The sequence below is a fragment of the Acipenser ruthenus genome, chromosome 5, assembly GCF_902713425.1.
Source record: "Acipenser ruthenus chromosome 5, fAciRut3.2 maternal haplotype, whole genome shotgun sequence".
Lineage (NCBI taxonomy): Eukaryota > Metazoa > Chordata > Actinopteri > Acipenseriformes > Acipenseridae > Acipenser > Acipenser ruthenus.
Genome location: NC_081193.1, coordinates 76390913 through 76412766, shown reverse-complemented (window position 1 = coordinate 76412766; position 21854 = coordinate 76390913). Strand labels below are relative to the sequence as shown.

At 38.5% G+C, this 21854-nt stretch overlaps 2 protein-coding genes across 2 annotated transcripts in view; both read left to right on the top strand.

Moving 5' to 3' along the window:
• The first annotated feature begins 6956 nt into the window (after nt 1-6956).
• Nucleotides 6957-19038, top strand: glo1 (glyoxalase 1). Its single transcript, XM_034003289.3, has 6 exons — nt 6957-7176; nt 12816-12898; nt 13920-14060; nt 14810-14877; nt 15716-15805; nt 17603-19038. Exons 1-6 carry the CDS (start codon nt 7096-7098, stop codon nt 17692-17694), a joined length of 555 nt encoding a protein of 184 aa, XP_033859180.1. The 5' UTR covers nt 6957-7095; the 3' UTR covers nt 17695-19038.
• Nucleotides 19039-19578: 540 nt separating this feature from the next.
• Nucleotides 19579-21854, top strand: part of LOC117403086 (BTB/POZ domain-containing protein 9) — a 68396-nt gene continuing 66120 nt past the window's right edge. The window contains exon 1 of the mRNA XM_059024534.1: nt 19579-19761. The gene's annotated coding sequence lies outside the window, so the exon portion shown is untranslated. The remainder of the gene's footprint in view (nt 19762-21854) is intronic.

Here is a 21854-nt window from a genome sequence, read left to right as displayed (position 1 = left end):
GACTAGTGGAGCCTTCCGAGAGCCCCTGGACGGCCCCGGTAGTCATGGTGCCTAAATAGAACGGAGAGTGGAGGTTCTGCGTTGACTACCGGCAGTTGAACGGGGTGACTCGGAAGGATTCGTACCCTCTTCCCTGGACCTGCTGGCAGGTAGCTCTCATCCCTGAAGCCCGGCCCAAGACAGCATTTTCGACTGTTTCGACCCGTTCCGGGTTATGCCGTTTGCAATGCTCCAGCCACGTTTGAGCGGTTGATGGAGCGAGCCCTAGTCGGCATCCCCGATGGCGCTGTCTGGTCTACATGGACGACCTGCTGGTGCATGACCCCAGCTTCGAAGAAGCCCTCACATCTCTCCAACAGGTGCTGCAACGCCTGGAGGCAGCAAGACTAAAGCTCAAGCCGGCTGAGTGTCGCTTCATGAGGAAGGAGGTCACCTTCCTCGGACACCGGGTTGGGGGTCAAGGCATCTGCACAGAGGCCGACAAGATCAGCGTCATGCGGGACTGGCCCACTGCCACCAACCAGCAATAGGTGAGGGAGTTTCTGGGGTTGGCCTCATATTACCGTCAGTTTGTGGACAACTTTGCAGACAAGGATCCCTGGACTGGGGAATTTCCCCACAGCTGCCAACCTGGGACTTTCTGGCCAGGTGAGGTATCTAGCTCCGGATTGGCTGGAGCGGGCACTGCCTCCCTCCAGCTCCCCTATAAAAGGGAGTGGGAGCTGGATACCAGGGTTGGACTGAAAGAAGGAGAACAGAACAAAGAAAAGGAGCTAAAGAGAGAAAGAGTTTGAGAGAAAAAGAGCTAAAAGGAAGAAAGAGCCGACTAGTAGAAGCATGAGCTTTGTTAAGCAATAAGTGAAGCTAAAACAAATAAAAAGTTTAGCCTTGAACTCCTTGCCTTGTGTCCTTCTTGACACCACAATGCCACTATATATATATATATATACAAATTTTCAAATTTGTTGGTACCCCTCCACAAAAAACGAAGAATCCACAATTTTCTCTGAAATAACTTGAAACTGACAAAAGTAATTGGCATCCACCATTGTTTATTCCATATTTAATAGAAATCAGACTTTGCTTTTGATTTTTTATTCAACATAATATTGTAAATAATAAAACAAATGAAAATGGCATGGACAAAAATGATGGGACCGCTAACCTAATATTTTGTTGCACAACCTTTAGAGGCAATCACTGCAATTAAACGTTTTCTGTAGCTCTCAATGAGACCTCTGCACCTGTTAACAGGTAGTTTGGCCCACTCTTCCTAAGCAAACTGCTCCAGCTGTCTCAGTTTGATGGGTGCCTTCTCCAGACTGCAAGTTTCAGCTCTTTCCATAGATGTTCGATAGGATTCAGATCAGGACTCATAGAAGGCCACTTCAGAATAGTCCAATGTTTTGTTCTTATCCATTCTTGGGTGCTTTTAGCTGTGTGTTTTGGGTCATTATCCTGTTGGAGGACCCATGACCTGCGACTGAGACAGAGCTTTCTGACACTGGGCAGTACGTTTCGCTCCAGAATGCCTTGATAGTCTTGAGATTTCATTGTGCCCTGCACATATTCAAGGCACCCTGTGCCAGGTGCAGCAAAGCAGCCCCAAAACATAACCGAGCCTCCTCCATGTTTCACTGTAGGTATGGTGTTCTTTTCTTTGAAAGCTTCATTTTTTCATCTGTGAACATAGAGCTGATGTGACTTGCCAAAAAGCTCCAGTTTTGACTCATCTGTCCAAAGGACATTCTCCCAGAAGGATTGTGGCTTGTCAATATGCATTTTAGCAAATTCCAGTCTGGCTTTTTTATGTTTTTCTTTCAAAAGTGGAGTCCTCCTGGGTCTTCTTCCATGGAGCCCACTTTCGCTCAAAAAGCGACGGATGGTGCGATCAGAAACTGACGTACCTTCACCTTGGAGTTCAGCTTGTATCTCTTTGGCAGTTATCCTTGGTTCTTTTTCTACCATTCGCACTATCCTTCTGTTCAATCTGGGGTCGATTTTCCTCTTGCGGCCGCGCCCAGGGAGGTTGGCTACAGTTTCATGGACCTTAAACTGTTGTCACAGGAACATCAAGCTGCTTGGAGATGGTCTTGTAGCCTTTACCTTTACCATGCTTGTCTATTATTTTCTTTCTGAGCTCCTCAGACAACTCTCTCCTTTGCTTTCTCTGGTCCATGTTCAGTGTGGTGCACACAATGATACCAAACAGCACAGTGATTACTTTTCTCCATTTAAATAGGCTGAATGACTGATTACAAGATTGGAGACATGTGTGATACTAATTAAAGAAACAAATTAGTTTGAAATATCACTATAATCCAATTATTTATTATCTTTTCTAAGGGGTACCAACAAATGTGTCCAGGCCATTTTAGAATATCTTTGTACAATAAGCAATAATTCATCTCTTTTCACAGCTTCTTTGCTTTATTCTATGACATACCAAAGGCATGCAAGTATACATGGTAAAATAGCTTTTAATTTCATCACTTTTGAGGAGGAATGAAGCATTATTTCAATGATCTGTAAGGGTACCAACAAATTTGAGCACGTCTGTATATATATATATATATATATATATATATATATATATATATATATATATTAGTCAAATGTAGGACAAATCCTAAAAACAACATTTGTCCAGAAGCTCTAATCATCTTCAGGGACTCGGCTGTAAAACGAAGTAGACAAAACTGGGCTGCTTTATATTAGTGACTAATAACTTAATGTTCATGTTATTTCAATGATCTTAATTAATAATAGGGCAAACATTGCAGAATTGCATTCGATGGTTTGTGTGGAGGGTACCTTCCTCTTCTTAATTAAAAGGATTTCCCAATCGACGATGCCTATTCAGTATTGCATCTGATCAAACGCTGGGTTTTTTAAACCTTTTTTTTTTTTAGGATTTATTTATTTTTGTACACTGGGGTAATGTTCAATAACTACTTTTAGTCTGTTTATATTATAATTGAATTATTGTTCCCTGCGACAACCGATAGACCAGCAGACAGTAAAACTCTTTACTGTACGTTTATGAGCAGATCATATACGAATATGACCATTCTAGTAAGTATTACCAATTCTCTACATGATAACTTTTCATTAAGGTGTCAAACTGTTAAAAGAAAAACGGCGACTAATCTGGTGGGTAAGGAAAAACTGAAGACTATCTTCAGACTAATCTGGTGGGTTCTGTAACACAGTTTAAAATACTGTACTTTGCTGCCTTCCAAAGAGAACTTGCATAGCTTTTAAACTTTGTTTAAATTTTTTGCAACAATTATTCGGGTGTTTACACGCTGTTAAAAACACGTAAAGTACCGGCACTGATTCAATATGAAAGGTGATAGTTTTTTGCAAAGATGGAGGAAAAATATTCTAGGCATGCAGAGATGAGTTCGCACGACTGCACATGTGTTATGACTAAATGAGACACTATTCTTCCGATTACACTATTTGGCACAACACCTGTACAAAAAAATGAAGGTTTTTTCTGACTTTCTTGTTTCCTCAGAATATGAACCAAACTATGGGCGAAGTGTTTACTTCTGAGTGGTGTTACCTTGTATAGTTCGTTTTGATTGTGAAGCATCTCATGGTTGTTTTTCTGTTTATAGTGTTCCCTTTTTTAAAAGCAATTAAAAGGAGCAGCGTATCACAGTCTATCATTCTACCAAGTAATACAGTGGAATAGTTGGGTGCCTTGTCTTATGTAGATATTAACTTCAATTCAGGCCACTAAGATTTCAATTTACAAAAACTGAAAAACTTTCCACTGCGAGGAATAGTTTTTTTTTGTTTGTTTTTCAGCAATGCTTCTTCCTGCACCGAATACCGTCATCGGTCTACCGTGACAGTTACGATGCCGATCACGCACTCTGTCAAGGCTACGCACACCAGACGCAAATGAAGCGAGCGAGCGAATAAAAAATAATTAAACCTATTGATTTAAATGGAGCAGTGCACACCGCCGCCGTAGCGATGGACCAAAGTAAAACAGGTAGAGGCTGTCAGACTGTCACTGTCTCGCTCACGCAGAGATTTACAGAAATAAAAAAAAGTGGACATCAATGTCATGTAATTATTAAAGTGGAAAAATATATTGTTCTTTACGATGCCAGTGTCAGTGGTTATAAAGACAATACAAAGAACGACGCCATATGGAAAGAAATAGCAGAACATCGGGAAATTGATGGATGTCTATCTCTCTTTATTTCGCCTTAATTTCACGTGACGGGGAGCGCCACACACTGTTCGTATTTCTGTAAAATTACGCTTCTGTTTTAATAATATTGACCAATAATAATAATCACATTCACACAATGATTGAGAAGATTTTATTAATTGAAAATCAATAAAGTATATTATATTAAACTAATTTCTTCAGTATTTCCAGATAAATATGTGTAGATGTATTATTTTTGAATAATTAGCATGTTAAAACAGATCACATATAGTCATTGTTAAATTTCCTTTTTTTGTATGTTGTGTACCCATACTCTATTTCTTTGTTTTATTTATTTTATTTCGTCTCCACAAAAGAAGCAAAAGGAGACAGTATGTACTTTTCATGACTAGCTACAGTTGTCTTTTTATGTAGTCTTGCTGTACTCGTATCGTTTGCTTCGCTCCCGGTGTGCATAGCCCTTAAGTGTCGTGAATGGGAGGTACTGCTAGTTCTTTTGCTTAAAAGCAAAGAAAAAATGATGTAGCCTAAACAATCGTTGTGATAAGTCGAACTATAAAATGATCTTGACAAAATGTTTTGCCGGTAATCCGTACCGGCTTACTTTCACCTCTGGGCAGGTCACTCATGATCTCTGCAACGTCTCTTTGGTTCACAGCCAGCCTTCCGCAGCAACTTTTCAGTGCTGCGCTGGGCTGTGCAGGAAAAAAAAAAAAAAAATATATATATAGTAAAGGACAAAAAGTTATTCCCTTTTTTGTTGAACTAGATTGTTTTGTTCTATCGAATGCAATATAAGGAACATACTAACAGGTTTGGAAAAAATAAACATTGTTTTTGTTTTGCTATATACACTATATGATTCTGCTAATATTGTATATGTTAGCTGTTGGACTTTCTGGTAAACTAACAAAACCACTGACCCATTAACCTCGGTGGATGTTATATTATACACTTGCTAATGCTTTTGTACTTCCTAGGACTGAAGCTTTTTCTTATGTCTGTAATCCATATTGCATCATTTTGTGTTCTATGTTCCCACAGATTTTTGAATGTTAATTAAAATGATCGTTAACAACAGTGAGATTTAATTATTATCACTTGAATGTGATTTCTATCGTATGGTACAAGGCAATAAAGGCATACACAGTTTAACAAACCTCATACCTTGAGTACCCTGGTTGTTGTGGAAGAGGAGTATCTAGGTGGCCCCCAAAATATGGTTTGGTATAGGTCCCCAATGCAGGGCCAGATTAACCAATATGCCATTAACACCATTCACCATAATATGCATGGGGCCCCCAAAATATGGGTTAGCATATTATTATTTATTTCTTAGCAGATGCCCTTATCCAGGGCGACTTACAATTGTTACAAGATATCACATTATTTTTACATACAATTACCCATTTATACAGTTGGGTTTCTACTGGAGCAATCTAGGTAAAGTACCTTGCTGAAGGTTACAGCAGCAGTGTCCCCCACCTGGGATTGAACCCATGCCCCCCCCCCTGTTAGGAGTCCAGAGCCCTAACCACTACTCCACACTGCTGCCCACTAGGGCCCCCATGTCCTTCAATCTGGCCCTGCTTCTAGGAGTGTGTAAATTGCATTGACCCAAAACTACTTATTTTTCCTAAGAGATACAGTAAATCCATACCATATGATACACTTGGCATTATCCCAGGGGAAGGCATTTTAATATAGAAAAGCCAGCCTTAATGGAGCACTACTATACAGGGCTGCGGCTGGCATGTTTTTATTATTGGATACAGGTGTGTAAAACACATTGCCCCAAACCTTTGACAATATTTTCTAGTGTATATTTATATAGAAACGATACCCTTAATAAACCCTTATATATAGATGCAGCCTATAATAGTAAATACAAAAACTAAATGTCAATCGCATTGCCCCAAACCTTTCAATGTTTTTCCTAACAGATAAAAGTCTATGATATACTAAATATGTGGCATTGTCTTGGGGCAAGGCGTTTACATAGAAAGCCCAGCCATTATTAACTAATATATGGTGTGTGTGAGGGCATTTTCATGTTGGAGGCAGGTGTGTAAAACTCATTGTCTTTTTTTACTAAGATATATGCGCCCACACTATATGAAAAATGTGAAATTACCTTGAGGCAATACGTTCTTCATATATGAATGACACCTTTAATGACACACGACCCCTTTGGTGACGTCATATAATAGTTAATAGAAATAAGTCCTTTGCATGGATTCAAACTAGTATCTATTTTCAAAGAGACATTTGTCTGTGCAGTATACAAATGATTAATTGTGGTGGGGCAAGACGCTCTTTATTGATAAAACAGCCTTAATTAAAAACGGTATAATGTTTAAAGGCAAACGTAGATTCATTATTGATCAATCCCATGTAAAACATGCTTACTTCAAACTTCAGCAGATTTTTCAAACAGATATGATTCTACAATAATATATGTGGGGAAATTATTTTATACTAGAAAAGTTTTTGAACTTTATTAAAACACAACGCTTGTGACTATGAGGCTCAGACAGCAGTGCTGTCGGAAGACTTACGAGTTTTGCCTCTTCTCGAATTTTCGAGTTTTAAATACGAAGTTTCGAGTTTTTATTTGTTTCTCACATGGTCGTACGAGCTACCTGAAATTCCTTAGGAGTGGACGGGCTAATTTTTGAAACCACCCCCACTGTACCGTGAGTGCTTAGTATTCGCTCTTAACACCATGTATGGGCGTGGTTTGCTAACGAACCCCCGCCTCTCGTATGCTGTGGGAGAGTCGTCTTTATGCACCGCTTCATCCTGCTCTTTTTTGCCTTGGCTTGGGTGGTGGTTGTTCTTTCCACAGATGCCATTAGCAGGATTCACCTCTTCTGAATTTTACACTACAGCAGCGAAACATGTCACAGCAACAGGAAGTCAAGGGTCTCACCGACGAAGAGGCTTACAATGCGTGCAAAAACGCGGACCCGATAACAAAGGTAAAATACTTGGATTAGGCACGGGTGTTATAGGCAACGCATAACACACAAGCGAGGCCGGGGGGGTAGGTATTTTTCGCGGATACTATTTGTAGGCCGCAGTACTACTGGTGCTGTCATTGCTTTTCCTTAAAAAAAAAAAAAAATATATATATATATATATATATATATATAATTATATATATATATATATATATATATATATATATATATATATATATATATATATATATAACACAACTTTACAGTTTATGCTCCAGCTTTAGTGGATATCGCCAAATAGATTAATATTTCATTGTCAATTAAAAAAAATAAAAAAAAGACAAATCATTCTGGCTATAAAGATAATTACTTTAAAATATGTTATTATAAAGTCAAACTTTAATGGCATAGTCAATTAATGGCAAGTTATACAGATCGCATGTCTCCGGCCTATTTATAGAATTGGATAACTTTTAAGGTCTGATTAATTTTGTGCTATAAGTAGTTCCAGTTTTTATCGGTATCAAATGTCTGTTTTAATGGTTTAATGTGTGGGAGGTTGTAGAGATAATGGATATGGATATGGACGGCCGGAGTGACGCGAAAAACAATAATCTATCTTTATGCCTTCATAAAAAAAGCTAATGTTGAAATCTGTGGTTCGTTGCTGTTGTAGCTCCTCATTTTGAGTAATTTGTTTCGCTCTTAAACGAGTTAGCCCCTCTGTACTGTACTGTACTGTACCGTACCGTGGCAATAATATAGGCTACCCCATTGCAATTTGTCTTGTGGACAACATGATGAGGCATTTGAATCGATCATTTTGCAAATGATTGTGTATGTAAGTGCATGTCAGTTCACGCCCTTGGAATAGAACACTCTGGAAGCAGGGGTTTGCATTCTATTAACCGTAAAAAAAAAAAAAGTGTTCCATATTCGGGGTTATGGTGTGATAAGGAGGGAACTACATACCGGTACTTTATCAGAAATACAGTACAGTTCTGAATATTTCAGCTCTGATTTTCAAAGGCTTTGACTCCAAAGAGTACATTACACTTTTTTTTCTAAAGGTAGAAAAAAAAAACCTGTTAGTGTTAAAGTTACAAAACTAGAAATAAACACAGCAGGTATTCAATACAGTTGAGTTTAACTAAGGTTCTTTATTTCTCATTTTGAAATGCTTTTTTTACCTTTTGAAAAACATAGTAATTTACACTTAAAAGCTTTAGAATCTGCCCCAATAAGTTATGGTGGTTTTGGCAGAGCTGTTTACTTGCAGATTAGCTATTTTGCTCCAACAGTCAGGGACAATTGACTGCCAGTTCTGGTTTGTGAGTCCCCACAGAATCAGTTTGTCTCCATTGTTTTACCTATATGAGAACTCATTCAGACTTTCATCTCTCTTCTAAAGGGAGTGTTCCATACTTTGCATACAAGGACTATTGGAATCACCAGCGCATAATGCAATAGGCAGGGCTGTGTTGCGCACTGCTGTTACGGATTCTAACACCTATCATTGAGGTTAAACTCTCTATAAACATGAATGCAGACGAGCACGGCTCTTTTTGCATAGTGGTTAAGACACTCGCTTGCAGCGAGGGAGGTCGTTGGCATAGTTACAACAGCATTGTTCTAGCGCTTTCAGTAAAACACAGGGTCAGTCTTAATGTTCCACGTGTAGGGAAATAAAGTATTTTCTGTTATGCTGAGATGTGGTTGAAAAGCGCTTTCGGTCAGACCACAGTAGCCTAACCACGAAGCTAGTTGAAGTAGTGTTCCGCGGTATATCGATACCTTTTGAGCCTTTAAAACAAAACTCTGTAATTGTGTGCTTTAAAAACAATATTAACTAAGCTTACTCATTTCTGCTTAGCAGAAGCGATCAACTAAGCTTGATGTGGAACTATTTTGGATTTGAGGCAGATGACAACAGCAATCTAGTTGAAGGCAGACAGTCAAAATGTCAAGTGTTTTAAAGAAGTAAAAAACAAAAAGGAGGAAATGCTACTAATTTAGGGTTGCCACCTTTTCCACAGACCAAACTTGGGCATATTTCTCAGTCAGCCTAGCTCTAGCAAAAATGCAGTATACTGTAGTACAGTTTAACACAATGCCACTTGATCTTGGTACAATAATCATGCAGTATACACAGTATTGTGCTCTTGATATTTCTAGCAAGTATTAGCTATATCATGGCAGGTTAGAGGCTAATCCTACCTGAGACAAGTAGCTGTGGTGATGAGTAATGCTGTAATAAATCAATGCAATTTCTGAAGCTACGATCCTGTCTACGTGCTTTATTTTTTAATAAAAAAAAAAAAAATGACAAATCATTTCTGAGCCTGAAAAACCAGTTCCTGACGTTCAGAATTATTTTACAGCCATTATGTCATGGCATTGTGTCATGGCAAATTTTGCGCCCCCCCACTATCTTATCTAATAAGATTGTGGAAATCCTTTAAGCAACTAATGTACCATATAACTGGAATTTTAGCTGATATTAAATTTGCAGATTTTCTACATTGGTAGATTTTGACGGTTTTTGAATTGGCATTTATCACTTTGCACGTTCACAAAGAAAAATGTCAGTTTTGTATTTCTACTTTTAATTTAAAAAACATTCAAATAGACCTACATGTTTACTTAATGAAATGTGTCTGCTAAAACAGTATCTAATTTACAGTAACTAGTTACAGCATCAACAACGTCACTGCAGCAACTTGGAGAACAACAAAGAAGGCCTTCTAAAAATGAGTTACAATATTTATCGTTCTTAATCGCCCTTCAGTTTTAAGATATCAGTAATTGGAAAGAGTTACAAACTGCAGTACACTTTAACAATAGCCATTTTCTACCTCTCAGTTTTAAAACTCAGCTATGGTCATAGGCGTAATTTACACAGGGGACATGTCCCCCTCACTTTTTCATTATTTCAGATAGGATAATGTTTATGCATGCATCAGCTACAGAAACTGTCCCCCCCCACTTTTGAAACCAAAGTTACGCCACTGGCTATGGTTCATTAACATAACAGTAGAATGATCGATCACAGTATCTTGGAGTAATTGTAGGACAGCATTGCACGTGTGAAAACTTTAACAATAAAGCTGAAAAGTAAAACACTTTAAATTTAAAACTGGTTAATAGACTAGCAAGCACTGGCAAAATCAGCTTTTTTTTAATACTGTGCAGAACGAAGCTATTTGAACACATTGTTTAGGGACTTTGCTATACCTGCATGGTGAATAGTAGTATCTACAAGTATAGACAGTAACAATCCATAGCAAATTTGCACCATTGTTACAGATTTTCTAACAAAGTCTGGCATAAACAATTTTGGCTGCGACTTAATTAACCCCTTGTAAAAAAATAAAAAAATAACACAAAACTGCTGAACATAAAAAAGAACAGTCCTACAGGTAGCAGGTGTTTACACAGCCTCAGAGTTTCTGATCGCATCATAAATTCCAAATTTCCTAAATCCATTGATGTACATGTCTGGTTTATTTTTTTAAGCAATATTCTCATATTCACTTTACCGTCCGACACATTATTTCCCTTGTCTAGCGGGTGCTTCTTCAACCTGTGCTGCATACCACTAGTTTTGTGAGAGGGCGGGATCGCACACTGTGTGCCACACTCTGATTGGTGGAAGTATTATTGGCAATCCAATCAAAACCGCCAATAAAGCTAAAATAAATTCCACTCCAAAATGTCCCGTTATATGGTATGTCAAAGAAAATATTAAAGAAAGATTGGTGTTTCTTATGCGTTTTACTTAAAACCGGACAGTAGGGCGTCCCAGGTTTGTTAATTCCTGCCACACGGACACAGATGCCAATTCCCGGACTGTCCGGGTCAAACCCGGACAGGTGGCAACCCTACACTAATTTATTGAAACATCTTTCAGATCGCCACCTTGAGTCGCAGCAAAGATAACACAAAACAGGAATGCGCTACAACCTGATCAAAATGGAGTTCATTTTATACTTGTTTATTTTGTCATTACAGTGCATTTGCTAGAAAGTGCAAAAATATAATTTGATGACATGTCATTAAAACCCAACCGCATGTCAAAAGTGTTAGCAATGTTTTTATATTCTTTGGATTTTGTGTTAATCTGTATTTTATGTGCGTGTAATGTGATAGCTTTGAAACTCTTTGTTTTGAATTGCATGCATGAGCGTGGAAAGACCAGAATGAATACATACTTCACTGCCAGCATATCCGTTTCCCTAACAGGATCAATGTGACGCCTCACCTGCAGAGGAAAGCACAGGACCCAAAGGTTCCGAGTCACCCTACAAAAGTCTACCAATTCAGAAGGCTACAGGTTCAGCATGAAAGCAATAAAAAGTACTTGCACTTTATTATAGTAGCCCTAGTGGTCTTTTGTCTAATTCAGGGCCGTACAAAGGGGGGTGTGAGCAGTGCGGTCGCACAGGGCGCTAACCTGAGGCGGGCGAATAATATTCAAAACAAAAATAACACGATGAAAGAAATGAAAGCGCTTTATTATTCATCAGCCAATCGGTGCCCCCCTCAAGTAGGCGGCTGACACGCCCCCATCCGCTTGATCAATCACTTGCTCACGCTACACAGTTGCGCAGTTATAAGAGAACACATTTTGGGCTATTATAGAGAGTCAATCCATTTAGAACATACACATTAGCTTTATGACTGGAGTTGTTCTGTGGGTACAAAGTAAGGAGCATATTTGTCATACAAGGGAGTGAGTCGAGGAAGATCTCCAGCCCTACCTTGAGAGAACACTCCTGGTATTCAGGTAGATATGATCTGTCTGACTAATATTTTCTTGTCTAAAAAAATATTTGCAGTAACTCTCTATTGTCTATAATCATGCAATGATGGAATGAGTGTTATGAAATAAATTGTGTAATTAGATTTGATTTACCTAAAGAAGTTGTCATCGTTTCTATTATATATAAAAGGAATTGCATAAATCACACACAGCTGCTTGTCTAAGTACCACCATCCTGAAACTCTGTATTCATTTCTCTCTGTATCTCCCCCCTGGTGAATTACTGACTCTCTTTGTATTATCAATAACTAATAGAGATGCCTTAGGTAGATCGAGTTTACAAGTTTAGAGCCAAAACAAGTTTGATCCATCCCTGTGTTTAAATCACCACCAACCCTGCAGATCTGTATACAGTTTTGGTAATGAGAACTCCATTCAACACTGCAGTGCTCTGGTAGTATATAGGAGAGAGAATTCAGCACAAAACACCAGAGCAGTAAACCATTCTAATAGGCTAAATCAGTGAAAACCGCTTAATGGAATCACTGGTTAATTGATAAAACTTTATTACAATCAAGAATGGCATTCCCATTGTTCATTCCAACGTATGAGGAATACAAATATGATCACATTTAGGAGGTTTTTACATTTAGGTGATTAAGTATATATTTTAATCAATTATATGGGTAGAATATATGGATTCACTGGAATTTAATTGATAGGACAGTTTTTGATTCACAGATATCCCAACAAATGTCTTTCCATTATTGTCTTCAACTCTGTTTGATTGCTTTAACTGAAAGTATAATATTCTGGCAGTTTGCTTTTGGAAAGGTGGTGAGAATTACAGAACCTGGGTTTAAACAAGTAAAAGCATCTGTCTTCTTTCTTTCAGGATTTCATGATGCAACAGACCATGCTGAGGGTTAAAGACCCGAAGAAATCTTTGGACTTCTACACCCGTATACTAGGAATGACGTGAGTTATTGGAAATATTATGGATCAGGGCAGTGTGGAGTAGTGGTTAGGGCTCTGGACTCTTGACCGGAGGGTCGTGGGCTCAATCCCAGGTGGGGGACATTGCTGCTGTACCCTTGAGCAAGGTACTTTACCTAGATTGCTCCAGTAAAAACCCAACTGTATAAATGGGTAATTGTATGTAAAATAATAATGTGATATCCATATAATGTATAATGTGATATCTTGTAACAATTGTAAGTCGCCCTGGATAAGGGCGTCTGCTAAGAAATAAATAAAATAAAAAAAACAGGTATCAACCAATCACAGTTAAGGATTTGTCAAAATCAGTACATTTTGTCTTGTGTACAGATGTCATCCCGTGCATTGAACATATGACAGAATTCTAAAGTTAAAAAACCAACAACACTTTTAATGTTAAGTAGCAGTTCCTGAGTACATTCTTTTTGTGATTTTTATAAGTCAATATGTCGTGTGCAGGGTGGCTTATTATTATTATTATTATTATTATTATTATAAAGAAATCATTTCACACAGTTTAAGCAGCCTGATTAACTTGGTTATGTTAACTTGGTGTTATTGCACTTACTATGGGTGTGTGAAGTAACTGAGCCCCTCAGAGCTGCTCAGGAAAGAACCCATTAACAGCATGCTTAGTTCCTCTCCAGTGCTATAGAGCACATTTATTGCTCCCAGTTATTAACACACCCTGTATAGCATGGCACCCCGCCAAAGTTAATTGATTGTGACATGAATCTTTATGTATGTACATCTGTGTCCAGATTAAGACACTGCTTCAGTATTTTTGTGCTAAAAGTGTTAGATTTGTTGTATGTTGTATAGAACACCTTGCCAAGCCAGTGAGATTCAGTTCTGCAACCAGTACCAGCCTTTCAGTGCTGCTTCAAAATAATAACATGCCTATACAGTGTTATCAGTGCTGCAGACAACGCAAGTCTGCGTCTTGGGTTTAGACAGGCTGTATCCTTGACCACTGCTCTTTCCCTCTTATTCCTCTCAGGCTGCTGCAGAAGTTTGACTTCCCCTCCATGCGCTTCTCCCTGTATTTCCTTGGGTTTGAGGAAAAGAAGGAGATTCCTAGCGACAAGAAGGAGAGAACAGCCTGGACCTTCTCCCGACGAGCCACCATCGAGCTCACACAGTGAGTACACTCCCCCTACATGGAGCTGGCACACTCTCTCTGTGTCACACACACACACCCTAAGACTGTGAAAATAGTTTTCTGAGTAATTGAGTACCATTCAATGGCATTTAACTTATGAATGAAGTACACACTCTCCCTCTATCAAGCTCACACAGACTGGTGGATTTCTGTACCCCTGCCTCACATGCTCTGGAAGCAGAGAAGCAGTTATGGGGTGTTGCCCCTCTGAAACTCTTTTCTGTTATGTAATAATAATAATAATAATAATAATAATAATAATAATAATAATAATAAAAAAGTTCATTTTTACATTTTAAACATGTACTCAAAAGCTTGAAGAAGTCTCGATTGTGATGTCACACGGCTACAAGCTTAGGTTTAATGTGGTGCTGGGACAAACTTCTCGTTCCAGCATTCTTAAAACATACTTAAATATTGTTTTTATTTTGAATAATGGGATAACAGCATAATAGGTGTTAATAGGTGTTAATAGGTTGTAGATTTAAGACCCCATTCATGGATTAATTTATTTTGCATCGTTTTTTTATATAATCATTTACAATTGCATTATATGAACCAATATGAACATGGTAATCATTTGCCACAAATACATTTCAAGCAGTGTTTGCGCAAATTATTTGAGTATTTGTCCCAGCACAAGTGAAATGCTTATTGTGATGAAGTGTTGGCAGTTCTGCGGATACGTGTGTGTGATTGTGTTTCTCTTGCCCTTCCCTCTCCTGCAGTAACTGGGGCACCGAAGTGGGGGAGGGCACAGACTACCACAACGGCAACTCTGACCCTCGGGGCTTCGGTGAGTGAGCCACAGAAATGTCACAGCAGAGCTGCCAACCCTTTAATGACTACCAGGGAGTTCTTAAGAGCCATCCTATTGATTAAAAAAAATACTATAGTGTATTAAGCTTGTTCTGTCTTAGTAAAATATAAGGCTAAATGCCATTAAGAGCATATAGTAAGTACGATTAAATGGATAAGAACAATTTCAAATAAGAGCAATTACAAAAAATGTGAATGCAGATACCTTTTAAGAGTAATACCAAGTACAAGATAGAGAACATAGTTATAATTAAGAGCAGTAGTAGAATACAGCAAGGTATGGGGCAGTTCAGAGCAAGCACAATGTGATGAAAGTGCTGGTACAATTGGGTGCCATATAGTCCAGTATAGTCGAGAGTTGTGAGGTTTACAGATGCTGTCTGAACAGGTGTGTCTTGAGGAGGCACCGGAAGGTGGTCATTGAAAACTAGGGATGTACCGAATCCAAACAGAAACGTCAAAATATTGAAAACCTTAAGTGGGATACTTCAGATGAGCTGGTTTATGGAGCTCAGTGAGCCTTGCGATGGATAGCCCTGCACTAGAGAGGCTCTGCATGTTCTTTTGCCATGCATTAATACAAAATGAGTTTTACTACAAATACTGCTACAGACCCTGGGCTTTGCTGTGTTGTCCATAGCCCAGCGATATATTTTTCAACATAATCCGATAGTTTTATTCACATCATGTTTTTGTGGCCAATGCATTTCTTGTAAGCACTGTTTAAGATGTTCTGTAGCACTTTAATTTAGTAGGTGTTATTTTAACGTTCTCTCTGTTCTCCCCCCTCCCCCTCTTTCTCTCTACCTTTGCAGGACACATTGGGATTGCAGTCCCTGATGTCTATGCTGCCTGTAAGCTGTTTGAGGAGCAGGGAGTGACGTTTGTGAAGAAGGCGGACGATGGTGAGGAGGCTGTCCTTACTGAAGGATTATTTTTACTGTTGACAGCGTTACAGGGGATTGACCTCCATGCGCTCTTGGGAGACGGTGATCTCAAAGACTTTAAAACAATATTCTTGCCTTCAGGAACTAGAACAGTCAGCAATGAAAGGCATACTGTGTGTCAGTCTAACTAAATTCATTCAGTACCGTATTAATTAGAAGAGCAAAATAAAAGGAAAAATTAGTCAAAGTGGCAGATTCAAGCCTAGGAACTAGAACTGAAGAGCAGCTGCTGAACTGGGATGAAAGAATAGACTACTCGAATTAAATACAAAACAGTTGTATTTGAGTAATTACAATAGGAACCACTAAGAGTGGTTTGCAATCGCTGTAAAAAGTTAAGGGGACAGTATATATATATATATATATATATATATATATATATATATATATATATATATATATATTATACAGTGCCTTGCAAAGGTATTCAGACCCCTGACCAATTCTCTCATACTACTGAATTACAAATGGTACATTGAAATTTCATTCTGTTTTGATATTTTATTTTAAAACACAAACTCAAAATCAATTACTGTAAGGTGACATTGGTTTTATGTTGGGAAATATTTTTAAGAAAAATAAAAAACTGAAATATCTTGCTTGCATAAGTATTCAACCCCCACACATTAATATTCAGTAGAGCCACCTTTCGCTGCAATAACAGCTTTAAGTCTTTTGGGGTAAGTATGTACCAGCTTTGCACACAGTGTCGGAGTGATTTTGGCCCATTCTTCTTGGCAGATTTGCTCCAGGTTGTTCAGGTTGGTTGGATGACGCTTGTGGACCGCAATTTTCAAATAGTGCCACAGATTCTCAATGGGATAGAGATCAGGACTTTGACTGGGCCACTGTAGGACATTCACCTTTTTGTTCTTGAGCCACTCCAATGTTGCTTTGGCCTTGTGCTTGGGATCATTGTCCTGCTGAAAGGTGAATTTCCTCCCAAGCTTCCGTTTTTTAGCAGACTGAAGCAGGTTCTCTTGCAGTATTTCCCTGTATTTTGCTCCATCCATTCTTCCTTCAATTTTAACAAGATGCCCAGTCCCTACTATGAGAAGCATCCCCTGCTGGGTGGTGTGATGCAGCTTCCACTTACTGATTATTGATCCAACTGTGCTCACCGGGATATCCAAACACTTGGATATTATTTTGTACCCTTTCCCTAATCTATGCATTTGTATTACTTTATCTCTAACTTCTGTAGAATGCTATTTGGTCTTCATTATCCTTCAGATTCACAGCCTGACCAATGATCCTTCAACAGTGGGGTTTTTATCCAGAAAATGTGACTGCAACTTTAATGGTTCACAGGTGGAGGCCAATGGTAAGGTAATTGTGTCCTTGTTAGGGCAATTTCTTTCATGAGAGAATTGGTCAGGGGTCTGAATACTTTTGCAAGGCACTGTGTATGTGTATATATATATATATATATATATATATATATATATATATATATATATATATATATATATATATATATATATGAAAATGAATTAAAACCACTTGCTGTAATCATGCATTACATGATGTATGTACACTGTGTTTTGAATTACACACTGTTCCTCCATAGAAATTGACTAGGTTAAAATTATGCAAAACAAATGTATGGTTACTTGTGTGTTTTTTTTCAATGTAAGTAACCAAACTTTGAGAACCCCCCCCCCCACCAATTTAGTGTATGTACCTGGAAGCCCTGCTGCCACTCCAGTCAGACGAGTGGGTTAAAGTGTCTCTCTCTTGTTTTGTGTCTCGCAGGTAAAATGAAGGGACTGGCTTTCATCCAGGACCCGGATGGCTACTGGATTGAGATTCTGAGTCCCAACAATATGGTCTCAATCACGTCTTAGAACAGGAGGGAGGGAGAGAGGAACAGAGGGCACAGTCATGGAGGAAGGGACACTGCAGCCCTAGCCAGTCAGCCATATTTACCACCCCAGTGAAAAGAGCACTTGCATACTTCTATCAATTATTGCATCATTATCAACTGTGGACTAAAATCCAAGGAAAAATTTTCCAGCATAATAGTTCCCTTCCGTAGTTCAAAGAGCGAAAGGATAACAATAAAAACAGTAAACAAGTCAACCTTTATTCTGTTTATTTAGTAAATTCAGCGGCAGGACGAGTGCTACTGACTCACTAGACGTATTGACCATGCCTTTGAGCAGCATCTTCTGAACTGGTTGAATCGGATGTAGCGATGGCAGGACAAACAAAGCTTTGAAACTGGAGCATGCAGCTTCACCTGTAACTCTCCACGCAGCTGTGGTCTGAATTGAATCCAAAACTCCAGTGCCGTAGATATACAGTAGCACCTCTACTATCCAAACTAATCGGGGTTGTTAGACAGTGAAATTGTTCGAATTGACTTTCTCGATCAAGAAACCTCCTACAGGGGCGCATCCGGTAAATGTCATACATTTACTAAAATAGTAATAAAAATTGTTTTAAAAAGACCAAATTTCCATCTGGAAAAGGCAGCGTGTGTTCATCTTCGCCACTCCTGTGTAAGCGCAGGGGTGGCAGCGGTGAGCCGAGCTTAAATAATAATTGGATATTCTAAATTGGGAGAAAATAATTAAAAATAATTGGCGACTACTAAATTAAAAAGAAAAAAAAAGAAACCTAGAAAATATATAGTACAACCCCTTTACATGTATATACATAATGTTTCACTGCACTGTTCTGTAAATATCACAGATTGATGGCTGGTTAGTGTGTTTTTGTGACAACAGGGCAGGTTACCAAATAATGGAGGTTTTACTACAGCCAGGCTTCGTCTTGTGTGTCTGTAGCTGTGCTATAGCTTTGATTTAGGCCACATCTTCTTTTTTTTTTTATGGTGTTGAAAGCGGTGTGCTTATGTTAAATATTGCTTGCTTGTATGCCTTTAGGCTGCAGGGTTTGCCGGTGCAATGGAGTGGAGTTTTGAAAAAAAAAGGAATAATATAATACATTGGAGTTATTACATTGTGAAGAATTCAACCATTTAGTTTATCGAGTCCTAAAGCTGTATTTTATTTTAAACAAAAAAAAGAAACAGCAGAATTATGCTGTCTGAGAATCTCTGCACAGTACAGTAATGGAGAAGACCTCACCGTCAGCCAATGGCTGCTGCAGAACAAACACATCTGTTTTATGTTCTCATGGTAGTTTGTTCAGAATGCATCTTGTAATAAATATTTTTCCTCAAAGCTTGTGTGTCTCTGTGCTCTGAGTGCTCGCGACTGTCTCCGTGCATGTGTGTCTGTGATTAGTTGGACTGTGCCTGGTTGGAGGAAGGGTGGCTAGGTACTGGAGTAGAAGGCACCCTGGCACCCGTTCTGCTGTCAGAGTTCAATGTAAACGCTGACAGTGCTGCTTTGAAGTGAGATACAATATTGTCAGTGATCCCAGAACTCAAAATCGCTTTATGTTCGGAACTCATCAGTCTCGCTCCAAAAAGAAAGGAACACAAATTTATACCCACAGGGATCAAACGTGGTCATTTCTGACAAAATCTGCATTGATGAATTGCCCCCCACCATTGGTACAATATTGTACATTATTATCTGTATCTGGGAACAAGCTCTAATGAATGAGAAATGTATCAAATTTATCCTCTGTACCTGAATGCAAGTTTCCTGTGGAGAAGGCGATATTCGGCTTCCCGGTCGCAGGTGGCGCTCCAGTTCCTCGAGGGTTTTTTTAATTTTATTTAGTAAAGCAATGTCTGTGGTTGGGCCTGACAGCGCCGTGTACAGGCGGAGGCGGGGCCCAGCTGCGTACTCGTTCCGGTCTTGGTGGTTGTTGTTGGTGACGGAGACAAATTTAAACATCTAAAAAGACTTGATTAGAAAATCAAATTCATGAAGTGAAGACCACGCGACATCATCGCTGGCAGGGAGCAGGTTTTTTTTTTTTTTTAACGTTGTCAGGTGAGTGCTGCTGGGGCGGCGGGGTAGAAATTAAGACACACGAAATGGACAGGTAGGGCTATCGGTGGTAGCAGTGGTACTATAATCTTAACATAAAGCGTTATGCCTGGCAATGATAACTAGCTACTACAGGTATGACCAGTGTGGTGCAGTTATTACAAGACAGCATTAAAACTCCTTGTTATTCGGGGATGTCATAAAGGGGACTAGTAATTGTGCATACGGTGTAATTACTGTATTATTATTGTTTTCATCATCACAATGTAAGTATAGTAGGCAGTAAAAATCAACAACAGTGTATTGCGTTTTTCAATTGCATACATTGCAGATGGGTTCCTAGTACAGTGTTAATAATTACACTGGTCTCAATCGGGGTCAAACACAGAGACATGCATTTGTGCAGTGCACTTCTTACTCGGTTTCTGTTCTGTGAACTGAAAGTGAAAGTGACACAGTGCGCTTCGTTGTATACGCAAGAACATTCTGGCGATAAATCTTCATATGAGTATTAAAGCTTTTGTATGAAAACATAACTGAGCTAGCAGATGAGTACATTTTTTTGAATTTTGTAAATACTATGTTCTTGAACTAGCGGTCTCGCCAGATTCATATTATTTATAGTTATAACTATTAGTCAGTAATGTTGAATACCATTTTAATGGTGAGAACTTTTAGTTTTGCCATAGGGTCTATGTTTGTGTTGTGTATTGTATTCACACATCTATCAATTGGAGACAATTTTGTTTGTTCACATTGAAGTAAGAAACTAAAGGACCCCCGACATGTGGATACTTCCGGTCGGTGCTGCATACATGTCAGAAATGTTGCACAGTGCCGTTGCGTGAAAATGTCAAACCCCAGATTTCCTTGACAAATCCGTTAAAGTTATAGGCTACAGTACGTTTCTGAACCACAGGCTCATCACTGCTGGTCCCGCTCCCAGTAGCTGATTAATCTCAACTTTTATTAAATCGGATCCAGCATCTTGACAAACATGTGTATTCCATGCATGTTTATTTATTTTTTTTAAGCTCGTGACATTTGCTCGTGTGAAATGCTTTTTTTGGGGTTTCCATTCGTTCAGTTTATTTTACTCCAGTAAACTGGGCTGTTTTTGAAGATTACTATTGAAAATGTGGTTTTCATGCGCAGAGAACCCGGTACACCAGTGACTCAGACTTTGTGCCTGGTTGGTTAATAATGAGTTTTACTGCTCTTGCCCAAATTGTTTTTCAAATTAGTGGGGTGTCATGTCGTTAGGAGTGAATACTGTTTCAACTAATTTATCCTACGACATTAACGCATCAACTCATCGGAGGTATAAAATGAAACTGACCAACAGGTATTGCAATCACCATAGTGATAGCTCCGAGGTGGCTGCATGGTCAGTCTGCAGTGTGAAAAGACGCGATCGGCTGACGACACACGCTTCCATCCGAGGACAGCGTGTGTTCGTCTTTGCCAGTACTAAATTAAAAACAAAAACAGAAAAATCTAAAAAAAGTTATTGATTTTTTATTTTTAGAAACATTCCCCTGTTCAGCAGACTGAAGTTTTGCATCCAAATATTGGCACACCAAATTTTGTTCATTTTTATAGATTTTTTTGTTAATTGAAGAATAAACGTTCTAGAATCTCATAACCGACACTTATAAAAACCTATTAAATCTGATGCTACTGCAAAAAAGTATTATAAAATATTCTAAATGTTATTACATTTTTTTTTTATGAAAACACCATTTATGTACCATAAACAATACTTAAATAAATATTAAGCACTGTGGATGTAGAAAATAAGTATAGCATTATTTTTTATATGCTATTATATTTTGCATAAATTGTCTTTTCATATGAATGTTGGTTATGAATGCCTGATGTTGGTTATCGCATCTTGGTGTTGATTATAATAATGAGTTTTTTTTTTTTTTTGGTGATATGTCTTGCAAATAAAATAGCTAAGTTAAATTAAGTAAAGTTTATTGTACCAGACAATAGTAAATAGGTCATTCATATAAAGCAGAGAAACAAATAAGACTCTCTTTACATAGTAGTTATTCAATACTATTTCAGGTTTACGAGCTGCAAGCTCTTAC

Bases quoted from the DNA above. Each gene is read 5' to 3' on its own strand.
- glo1 (XM_034003289.3), top strand. From the start codon at position 7,096: ATGTCACAGCAACAGGAAGTCAAGGGTCTCACCGACGAAGAGGCTTAC. The intron at 14,061-14,809 runs GTGAGTACACTC...CCTCTCCTGCAG, and splicing joins GCCACCATCGAGCTCACACA to TAACTGGGGCACCGAAGTGG. The intron at 15,806-17,602 runs GTGAGGAGGCTG...TGTGTCTCGCAG, and splicing joins TGTGAAGAAGGCGGACGATG to GTAAAATGAAGGGACTGGCT.